Raw genomic sequence first — 11,758 nt, forward strand, 5'->3', positions numbered from 1 at the left:
CAGCCACAAAAGGAGCTCGCAGCGCTCCCAGCACCCAGGGCTGGCTGGTCACCGCCCATTGCCCCGCAAGCGCACAACACTGGGGAACACGCCGGGAGGCCATCTGTGCCAAAGCTACGTACTAGACAGGGCCATTTGTAAAGACAAAAATAAGAAATTTAGTAAATTAAAAAGACACTGGGCGAGGGGCGAGGGACGCGGGCGCGGTGACGGCAGGGCCTCGGCACATCCTGGCTACCGCTCGGGGATGGAGGACACGCGCGGGAGTGGGCGAGAGCGCGTGTGCATCGCTGCGGGTAGGGGTGCACGCGCGGTTGCGAGGGCGCGTGCGTGTGACCGCAGGCGAATAGTGGGTGCGTGTGCTGGGAGCGCGCGGCGTCGGCCGCTGGAGGGTGTCGGTCCAGACGTGCCCGACCCCCTCACCTCCCCCTCCCCCACCAAGTCACACCCCCACCCCACCCCCCAAAGCCATAGCACAGTGGGCTGCACGCGGGACTTTCGTGGACTTGGAACTTTGAGTCGCGCGGCCTCTGGGTGCCCCTGCCCACTCCCGCAGGTGCCTCGGCACCGCACCCTTCGGGAAAGGAAAGTGGGGGTAGGGACATCGGAGCCCTGCCATCCCCTCCCTTCCCCGGATTTAAGGAGCCTCTGGCAACGGGGAGGCTCGGCGGGCGGCCGAGGGGGCCGAAGGGGCCGTGGTGGCCCCGGTGGTGGCCGCGGGCGGGGCGGTCGCTCTGGAGTCGGAGGGGCCCAGAGGGGGGAGGAACGGGGGGGAGCGGAGGGGAGGGGGGGCCGAAAGAGGGGAGGGGAGGGGAGGGGAGGAGCCGCACGGCCCGCGCCGCTTCCGAACCGGAAAGTTGGTCTTGCCGAAGTCCTGCCACCCCGGCGTGCGCACTCCGCTCCGCTCCGGCCGTGAGCCTCGGAGCCGGGCCGGCCGCCTTGGGAGCCCGAGGAAGGAACAGGAGCCGGAAGAGAAGGTCCGGAGAGAAGGGGCACCCGAGCCGGAGAGGGACTGGCACGCCGAACGGTGCTGCGACCCGCTGCCCAGGAACGAAAGCGGCCGGGCAGCCCTCCGTGCCCCGGAGCGCAGGAGGCGCGGCGCCCGAGCCGCCCGGGAGACAAAGGCGCCGGCCGGAGCCCTGCCCGCGGCCGCTCTCTCCGGGAGGGGCGGCCGGGCGGCGGCGGGGGGGCGCGGCGCGGGGCGCGGGCGGCGGCGCAGACACTCTATAAAGGGGAGAGCCCGGCGCGCCGGCGGAGACGGCGCCGCGCGGACGCCGCCAAAGTTTGCTGCCTGCGCCCTGGGCAGGGGCGGCCGCCGCACCCGCCGGCTCCGGGCCGCCAAGCCGCACCTGGGCGCCGGGGAGCGCGGAGCCCGCGATGTAGGCGGCGCCGGGCGGCGCGCTCCCAGGTCCCCGGGCGCCGGCCGCCTCCTCGCCCGCGCGGCCGCTAATTGCAAGCGCGGCCTCATTTGCATAGGCCGCCGGAGTCCGCTGGAGGCCGGCCAATCGGCGCGGCCCTCCGCTAATGGACATGCATTATTCACCAGCCTAATTACTCAGCCCCATGCGCGGCCCGCGCAGCCGCCGCCGCCGCCCGCGCCCCGCGCCCCGCGCTCGCCCGGCCGCCCCGCGCCGTCCCCGCCGGCCGCCCCGCTGATGCCGCTGTCCCGCGCGGGGCCCGCGCGCTGTTAGCAGCATGTCTCGACGCAAGCAGGCCAAGCCTCAGCACCTCAAGTCGGACGAGGAGCTGCCGCCCCCGGAAGGCGCTCCGGAGCACGGTGAGGGGTCGCGAGGTGGCGGGTGGCGGGGGGTTGGGGATGGTCGGGCGGTGAGTGCGACCGCGCGCCGAAGACGGGGGAAGTTCCCTGGCTCCAGCGAACCAGTGTCCGCCGCGCAGCGCCCATCCCGGGCAGACGGGCTGCAGGGACCGGTTCTCCACCCGAGCGCGCTGCGCGGAGAGTTTCGAAAGAAGTAAACTTGGTTCAGTTTCTGGGAGTTGGGGAGCTGCGCGCGGGGCTGGGCGGGGGCGGGGGCGGGGGCGGGAGGGGCCCGCGCCACCTCCTCCGTGCCGCCCCCCAGGCTCCCTGCGCCCAGACCCGGGGCGGTCCTCGGCGACCCGGGCGTTCCCTGGGCAGGGGCAGCGGCGGGGACGCGTACGAGGTTCACCTACCGCTGGACGCGGGCTGGGCACCTTTGTTCGGCTCTGGGCGCCCTGGCGGTGCGCGTTCGGAGAGAAGCCACCGGCCCGACCTCGGCCTGCCCCCACCCTCACTGTCCTCCTCGTGCGCCCTGAGGCCGCGGAGCCGGGAGTCCCGGCGCACTGGCAAACCAAAGATCTGGTTCCGGAGCGAGCAGGCACTGTCGCCTGGCCTTGCCTAATGGCCGCTTGGGGCTTAATCCGGGGTGAGCTCGGCCGCGGCACTGGGGGGGTGTTACTTGCACGCGGCGGACCCGGCACGTCTAGGCGGCTCTAAGTTTGCTCGGTTTTCTCGGCCTGTTCTGGCGTTTCCGCGGCGCCGCGGGGAGTTCCTCCTTGTCCCCGAGTGAAGGTAGCATCCGCGCAAGTAAGCCCGGCGCAGGCGGCCCGACCTCCTCTCGGGAAGTTTTGGGCCGGAATCCGAGCGGTGCCATCCTGGGTCTGCGGGGTCCCCAGGGTGCGACACCAGGACGCAGAGCGGCCCGCCGCAGCTCGGACGTCAGATAATTCATTCCTTAAAAAACACGTCGCCTAACTTTTGGATTAACCGGTCATAAATTTGGAGGCCGATACGCATCCTTTTACCATGAGAATCAGGCTTTCTGCAGAAAAATCACAGGATGGGCATTGATCACACGGTGTTGTGAAGTTTGAGGAAGCAGGTACACTGCACATCGGGAGAAAGGGGAAAACGCTTAGGACGCGGCCGAGAACTCATTAAATAAAATTCGCCAACTGGGCCTTTCTGTCGCTCAGAGGTGAGGCCCCGATCCTGTGCAGCCCCGTCACCCAAGATTGGAACCGGAGATATGCTAAAAAGAAACGCTTGCATATGGTGGGTGGATTAGGGACAAAGAATCTTTTTGTCATGGAAATGGATTTTTTTGTTTTGTTTACTTCATCACATAGAATTTCTCACACTTGGTTTGTTTTGTATTGCCCTCAATGACTACATGATCAAATGAATGGATTTATTTCTGCCGAATGAGAAAGACAGTCTTCCCTTCAAAAGAACTACATTGCATCCCAGTGAGGAATTTTAAAGCTTTATTATTGTGGCTCCTGAATAGCTTAAAATCGGCTTTCACAGGCGCCCTAAAATGCAACAATGTAAATACTTCTCAGCTTTGTAGGGTCGTTATCAAAATGTGCAATGTCTCCTTTTATTAAAGCATATTTTAATTAATAGAGTAAAACCTCTGGTATTTAACAATTAACAAGCTGAGGCTCTGCTATTCATTTTTAATTTCACTTCAGAAATGTGAGCTTGGTGAACCTAATAGTGTAAACATGTTAGGGGTATATGGCCCATATTTGAAAACCTAGGATGGAATAAATTATTTACAAGTTATTTTGAATTCCCCCTGTTGTTACTGAATTTATTCAGAGGTGAAACATTCGGGTTTTATACCTACCGTAGGATTAAAGTTTCTGCCAAACCTGTGTTTTTACGCCATTCAGAGTTGTGTTCCAGATATTAACACAGTTTCTGATCATATTTTGCAACAGGCCAAAAACAGCTTGTCTGGGGCTGATCCTTTGTCAAGTAGTGTGTTTCCTCCATTATTTTAAGGATAGTTTAGACAAACTATTTATAAATAGTTTTTTCTGATTTAATTATTCTGAAGCTGATTGTTTACAGAGCATAAAAGATACTGTGTTCTCTGCTCACTCAAGGAACACTCATGTGTTACTCTGCCGCGCTGGTCGTCATTAGTCAGATAGCTAAAATAATTTTTAAAGATAAATGGTTGTGAGAACTAAATTACTCCAGCATGAATCAGATCTTCTCAAAATTTTAACTTTTTTAAATACAATGGAAATAAACAGACCATGCATGAAGTTACAAGGAGGCTAAGTTAGTTTACATTGTTTCAGAAACTAAGTAATTCCTTTGTATCACTTTGAGTGTGACTTTAATTAAAGCAGTAGATGCATACTGTAAATTTGAAGGCTCTTGATAATGCATGAAAAACAGACATTATATGTACAACAAGGGGTGGCAGAGATCCACAGCCACATTCACTTACAGTAAAAAGACTTTATTTCTTAAAAAAGAAAGAAGACTTTTTTCCCCAGACCTTGGTTTTTAGGCAAGCAATGAGAAAAGATAGCTATCCAAAAACAGCTTCCATGCTATCTGAACTTTATTACTGTAGGAATGAAATATGGTTATGTATTTAGAATGAGGGAAAAGTAATAATGATTTTTGTGAAGTTGCAAAGTTATCCTGTTGTAAAATTTAAGGGTGACTGAGACTTACATTCCCCAGAAGAAGAATCTTTAACTGTTTCTGAAAATTTAAAAATAAATGTGTTGCAGCTTATGATTCAGTTAAATGTATGCCACCAATAATGAAATCCTGGGAGCCAGCTGAGTATTTTTGTTCTAAGAAAAAGTAATTAAAACTTCCAATGACAGAAGAGTGCTTAACGCACCTCCTAAGAACTTTAAAAGGTGCAACCTTGCTATCCGTTATCATATAAAACACAACTTTATAAAAATGCAATTTACTGTCATTAGAAAGAAAACGTGTTTAAGGAAGAACAAAAGGATATTATAACTTAAAACAATTTGCCATCGTATGTTTTGTTTGTTAGCACTAATTGCTTCAAAGTGTGTTTTTATTTTCAGTCATATGGCTATCTTAAAAAATCCTTTTAAATATGGGGAGCATGTGATTTAAGAATTTACCAGTGGTATTCACAAACTGTGTTTAAGTTAAGGGGAAGGAGGCCACCCGCCCTCGGTGCAGAAAGCTTTTCTCTTTTATCTGTATATGCATGGTTTGCCTTGAGTCCCCCCCCCCCCCCCAGACACATTTACAATTCAGCATTCGAAAAGGAAGCAACAGTGGGGCCATTTTCTAAACGTTGGTAGGCAGATTGTTTTCTCTGAGATGGGAAAGGTGAAAAGTAAGTAAGAGGGAAAGGGGAGAGGAGGACTTTAGAAACATTTATTTTAAAAATAACATTTAAAAACCGTACCTTTTTTAAAAAAATGCATTACTCGGTGGTCAACGGAAAGCCTGCCAATTAATTCCCACCTCACAGAGGAAGAGCTGATTACCTAACAGTGGGGGTTTTATGTACATTTTAAACTTCCCCAACATTTGATAATCCAGTATTTTTAGATCTGTTCAGAGCCAGGAAGAGAAAAAGGTATGGCCCAACAGCAGGAATTACTTAGCAAGCTGATTATTTTTTGTATACAAAATGATGGCAAAAGTGGGTCAGATTTCATTTCCAACTGCAATCTCTCAGGCTGTTCCATTCTTCTCAAGGTAGCTCTCAGAACATTTTCTTTTTCTGGGTGTGTGTGTGGGGGGGGGGGGGGGACATTCAGAATAAAACCAAGGTTTAGCTCTGCGCTGAGCATCAGTTGGAATTTAACATTCTTAAATGTCAGTATTGGCACAGGCTTTTATTCAAGTAAAATTAAAATCTTCTTAACTGCTAATGAGGTTATGCACCGTCCTTATGCTGCAGAACAGTTTCAGAAGGGTAATTTTTGAAAGGTTTTGTTCTCCTGTTAGTTTTTATTTGCCCACATGATCCCTCGACTAGTTGCCAGAATCAGGCCAATGTGTCCTACCTAGTCTTGTGAAGATGAAAGCTAATTGTGCTGCTTGTGAGCAGGCATGTAATTATAGCATAAACTACATTGCTACACATTTCATAAAATCACACGTAAACAAAATCTGTAAAAATCCAATGTTTTAATGTGTTATTAAATAACGTTTGTGTTTAAAAAAAAAAAAAGCAAACTCATCCTTAGGTTTTTATCTTCTAATTTGAACACCTTTATGATTTAAAGTGCAGTGAGCTGTCTGTGTGATTCCCAAGCCAACAAATAAAGCAAGGTGTGTAACAGAAAGTGTAAAATATTAATTGAAATAATAAAATAACGTAATGGGCGCCACTTAGGTTAGAGATTAGGGTCGATCTGTTTGTTAATTAAAGAGAAGAATTCTCCAGGCTGAACGATGGCCGCCTGAGAGACCGGATGATGCTATATCTAAACCTTGTCCTGGGCGGGGGGAGGGGGGACCTGTGCTCTCCCACTACCCCAGAGTAGTTCTGCTCACCCTCCAAGATCCCCACCCCCTCTGCCTTCTGGAAAGCCTGCTGCCAGCGGCCTAGGCCCTGCTGTCTGAGGTCTGGGAGAAGGTGGGGCTGCAGGGCTGGCCAGCTTCAGACCCGGCTCCCTGAAGGTGGGTCGTTAGAAGAGCTTTGACAAGCCTTGCTGGTTTAACCTTTGCCTGCTTCGGCCTGCCATGGTGGCCACTAGATGTCAAGCTCATAATACAATTAGTGCATCTGTGCTGTTGACCTTGGCAACAGGACTCAGCACTGTTCTGTTAAGTGTTAACACTGAATCCGAGTGTTAACTGGAGACCTCGCGCTTGCTCTGGCTGCTCAGCTTATCAGACGCCCGTCTCGTTCAGCACAAGTGTTTATAGTTCTTAAAAGGACAGAGAACGGTTTTCTTTTGTACGGCTATTACATCTTGAACTGTTTAATTAACCCTGCAGGTGCGGTGCCACTCGGCCTTAATTCTTCGGCATCACTGGCCCTCTTTTGGAGAGGGACCTCGCAGCGCTGTTTGGGAATTCTATTGTGTGACCGTGGACGTGCAGAGCCACCGGCCTCAGTGACCGGGGCAGTGGCTTTTCCAGGATGATTTTTTGCACATGTGTAAACTTTGCCCATAGAAATGCAACAGTGCACTGGGGTGTGATGATGAGTGGAGATGATTGGATGGCCTCCCCAAGTGCAAGCGGCAGTCTGACTGGGACAGTGATCCAGCCCTGTTTCTGGACACAGGGTCATTCCTGCCTCCCTAGGGCCATTTAGACCCAGGTGTTGGTACCTCTGAGTTTTATGAATAGTGAATGTGAAAGATGGCTAGGGCTGGGGCACTTTCGAGTAGTCGTGAAGTAGCACGTTAAAGTCCATGTGTCAGATCTGCGTGTAAGCCTTCAGAATCCTGACCCACAGTGACCTGCGCAAACCTCGTTTTCACCCCTCATGGGAATTTTGATGAGATAGTTCTCCTGGGCTGACCTACTTCAGGTCTGTGCTGTCGTCAGGCATAGAGAGTGATGCGTGAGTGTCCATCAGAAGTGTGACCACAGCCTACCGTCGCGATGAAAGAACTATTGTGCAACCTTGAAGTGTCACAAACATCTTATTCTTTGCCACAGCATCCAGGCAGATAGTTAGAACAAGTGGGGTGTGTGTCTGCTCTCCGTCTGCTTGTGGCCAGAGAGGAGAGTGCTCAACCGCCCGGGTGCCTCACCACACAGATTAAAAACTGCAAATGCTTCAGCAGAAGACGGTTGGTGGCTGTGCCACAGGTGGTCGTTACTTAACAAATTTGAGCTGTGGGCCACCGAGCGGAGCGGAGCAGAGCAGGCGCGCGGGTCCGCGCTGGTGTTCGGCATAGCGACAGTGCCCTCCACCGTCGGCTCCGGGCTCTCCAGCCTGGGGTCTGGGGAAAAGGACACAATTTTTCTGTTGCGTCTGGAATTTCTTCTACATTGTTAGACACAGTGGGGGTCTCTATTTGTCTCCTCCTGTGTCGCAGCTTGGGCTCAGTATGTGATAATTCATCTTTCTTTATGGGATTCAAAGCTATCATAAGGAGTTAAAAGGAATTAATTTGCAAGAAAATAAGTATCTCCTGACAATTGAGGAAAACTTGAAAAATGCTTTCTAGATTTTTCAGGAATGGTAAAGGCAAAGGGGAAAGTAGGATTTTCGCTCCTAAAGACCCACGTGGCCTTTTAAAAGTTACTAATTAAAGTGGAGAAGTTAACATTCTTCTCCCATACTGAACAAGTTTACTTCTTTTGTTAATGGGGGGGAGGGGGAGTTAAAATGTGTAACAAAAGTGTAGCAGAGTAAAGGTGAGCGGTTGAGGCGCAGAAACAAAATTTTAAAAATGTCGATTTACTACTTCTTTGTAATTGCTTAGTTTATTTACAAGGCCCTGTGCTCCTGAAAAAAGAAAATACAAAGCCATGCTAAGAACTGCAGTTTGAAATGTTTAAAGAAAGCTCCATGTCTCCAATATCCTTATATATGTTGCAACAATTCTTTTCCCTCGTGGCTTCAAAAAGACATTCTGCCTGTCTTCCGCCGCGTCGTTCTTTAGGAGACAGTGAAAACATGATGCGTGTATAGTATTTAAAAGATCAGGAATTGAAGCTGAGGGAATTGTGAAACAATTGAGAGGGGGTTATTTTTGAGGGGGAGGGCCTTTCACACTGAGAGAGTTGATCCTATGAATAGGAACATTTGTGTTAAACATTCTCTGTGTGTTATATTAGTGAGAAGAAAAAAAATCCGTTTCTAAGACTGTCACTGAAGCTCTATCCTTTTATTAGGGACTTTATCTGAAAGGCCGCTGGGCCCACTTTCCCTCTCCTACGGAAGTGAGAAGCAGAACTTGCTCTAGAACAGCGGTTCTCAACCTGGGGGTCGAACGACCCTTTCACAGGGGTCGCCTAAGACCATCGGAAAACACATATATAATTACATATTGTTCTTGTGATTAATCACTATGCTTTAATTATGTTCAATTTGTAACAATGAAAATACATCCTGCATATCAGATATTTACATTAGGATTCATAACAGTAGCAAAATTACATTTCTGAAGTAGCAACGAAAATAATGTTATGGTTGGGGGTCACCACAACTTGAGGAACTGTATTAAAGGGTCGCAGCATTAGGAAGGTTGAGAACACTTCTAGCGTCTAGAAGGTGTGAGCAGTGATGGAGTTAGAATAATCTTAGATATAAACAGCCGGTGGGGGGATCGCTATAGACTAATTACACATTTCCTCTTACACTGATGGCTTTATGCTCAGCTGTGTCCTCCCTCCTGACACGTTCAGGCAGCAGATTCGTCATGAAGTCCAGGCTCGACCCGGTGCTGTGGGCTGGCACAGGTTCACAGAGCAGACTGTTCCCAGAGCAGCATCTTCCTCACACTGATGCACAGCGAGGGGCAAGTCACCTGAGAACTCCTGCTCCCCAGGATGGGAGGCTCGGGGGGATTGGCTGGCATTTTTCTTCGCTTGTTCTGATGTAACCCTTACGCACTATAAATTCCTGCCTCGTCCTGCGCCTGCTTACAATTTGAAATCTTAGTCGTTGAATCGTCAGTATGTTAAAAATAAATTGCTTTGACATTAATGATAATGTTTGCAATGCGTGTTTTTCAATTCCCCCTTAAAAAAGAATGACTTTCCAATTGCATTAGAAATAAATGTCTCAAAAGTGTACTGTTACAGTGGCTCATGGAACGCTTTTACCTTGAAATACAAAATTTCAGCTATATTAACTAATGGAGGTAATAACTTCTATTTTTAGGACACAAAGGTCAGTTTAAATGTAAATTTCATTAAAAGGTGGTCGAGTACATCTGAATCCGGCTTAATATTGGCTTAAAACAATGGCAGGATTAAAGGGCTTTGGAAGTTATGTGATAAAACTGTGAGCTGCATTCAGATTTTTCTCAGATGTGTTTTCTTGTGGCAGAAAGCATTTTTCAAAATGAACAAACACTGCCAGATTAGCACATCCACACTGTAACACAATGCATTTAGTCATTGTAATGTGAAGAGCCATCGAGTGATAACAACTTATTTTATGTCTCGCTCTGAATGCAGCAGGAGCCATGCCTCTGCTCTGCTCTGAGTGCCAGCCTCGCCGCTTCAAAGAGCTCTGTCCCCAGTAAAACAGGCTCCTTTCGCTTATTTCCTACCAATCAGTTCAGCTGAAGTGCTTATTGTTGCTGTTTAACAACGTTCTTAAAATATGCACCCAAAATTTGAATTCCATAGTGAAACATTAAAGTTTTTTATTGGAATGCATTTTACTTAAAGCTATCTCGGAATTTGTGCTTCTCTCGGTAACTTGGACGGAATGTTCATCACATTCTGATTCTGAGAGTGAAACAGTCACAGCATGAGCAAGTAAGCATAGCAACCGAACTGATGATGTTATTGAGATTGCATACAAACCCCAGTTTGAAGGGAAAAAAAAGCGTAGGTGGTGATTCTAAATTATTTGTCCAAAATAAGAAACCTGGATTGTATTGAAGAATTTTTTCCCTCACTAATTGCAGTTTTTAAAATATGTTTTAAGCAAAAGGCAAATTTATTATGAAGCTTGGCTTATAAAATCTAACAATTCTCTGTTGTGCTAGGTTCATTAACATAATGAACTGTTAACAGGTCCAAATGGCCAGAATGCCACTTTGACACAATTTCCTCTTTTCAGTTTTACTTTCTTCAGTTTTAAAGGAATGTAAGTGGAAGGAGCTTTTACTTTTATCAGAATATCTTCATTTTGTTCAGGTAATTATCGCTTATCATTGCATTAAGCAAAATTACTTACTATTTGGTGGAAAGGGCGTAAATAGTCTATGCCCAGTTTCTACAATTGCGAAACAGTTGTAAATTTGCAGACCTGCCAATGGGAATATAAAGGAAGTCACCTGTAGGAACACTTTCCAGCTTCCATGCATTTCCAAGTGGACCCTAAAAATAATTAACCCATGAAAAAACAATGGAAATGGAAAAATTTGTCTTCAGATTTGTTTGAGTGGATGAAGAACTTGGGGGCAAGGACAGTGTAAGACGAAAGTCCTAATCCTGTTTCACATGCCATAATTTTCTACAAAGAAAGTCAGGGAGATGCTCTTTCTGAAGATATAATTTCTTGACATTTAAGTAAGTTATGTCTTCCAACACTCAATGCACTAAAAATGATCCAGAAATGAGCCTAATTTGTAAGCACTTTCTCAGTGAATTGTCCCCAACATATATTCTATATAGAGAAAAAATATTTCCTGTGCACTGTGGTTAATTGTATTAAATTTTAAATGTGTACACAATGTGAATGCTTTTCTGTATCACACGAAAGAGAAACATTTTATCTCATAAGGATTTAAAGGTAGAAAATATTTCAGAATTCACAATATTAATTTCTTGGTATTCTTATTTTTTAAAAGCATTAAAATAAAAATCTTTATGGAGATGATGGCAGGCCTTGATATCATAGCTTTAAAATATTACAAAAGAACTTTTCAAAATACACTGCTGTTTTAGTGATAGTAGTTATGATGTATGTTGCCGACTCCTACGTAATTGCTCATGCAGATGGACTTTTTTAAATGGCTATTTGGACTTCTTAAGTACCTGGATCTGCAGAACATCCCACTAATAAATATGAAAGAAATTTAAAAGTAAAGATTCTGTGCATAGTGTGATAATCTTTTAAGTGCATGACTAGAATTTCAGACAATCTTTACTGGTCTTTAACTATTTACCTGAAGATTTTTAGTTTTTGTTTTGTTTTTGCCCTGCTTTATGACCTTAGCAGGTTTAGAATTAGATTTTGCATACCTTGAGCAAGGTTAAGTGCTGGGAGTATTTATTTTGTTAATGTGCCGTCTGCAGTATACATCAGCTGTCCTCGCTCCCAGCAGTACTCAGCCTCATTACTGCTCCTATCACATTCCTTCTTTCCAGTAATGAGACTCCTCC

At 47.5% G+C, this 11,758-nt stretch overlaps 1 protein-coding gene across 2 annotated transcripts in view; it reads left to right on the forward strand.

The window, feature by feature from the left end:
* Positions 1-1,221: 1,221 nt before the first annotated feature.
* The window catches only part of SALL3 (spalt like transcription factor 3), a 19,479-nt gene continuing 8,942 nt past the window's right edge, over positions 1,222-11,758 (forward strand). Inside the window, exon 1 of one of the 2 annotated variants that reach the window (XM_059706401.1) lies at positions 1,222-1,777. In XM_059706401.1, coding sequence (XP_059562384.1) covers positions 1,696-1,777 — 82 coding nt within the window. In that variant the 5' untranslated portion in view covers positions 1,222-1,695. The remainder of the gene's footprint in view (positions 1,778-11,758) is intronic. The other variant, XM_059706402.1, reaches the window with a different exon arrangement.

The sequence above is a fragment of the Myotis daubentonii genome, chromosome 8 (assembly GCF_963259705.1).
Source record: "Myotis daubentonii chromosome 8, mMyoDau2.1, whole genome shotgun sequence".
Classification (NCBI taxonomy): Eukaryota; Metazoa; Chordata; class Mammalia; order Chiroptera; family Vespertilionidae; genus Myotis; species Myotis daubentonii.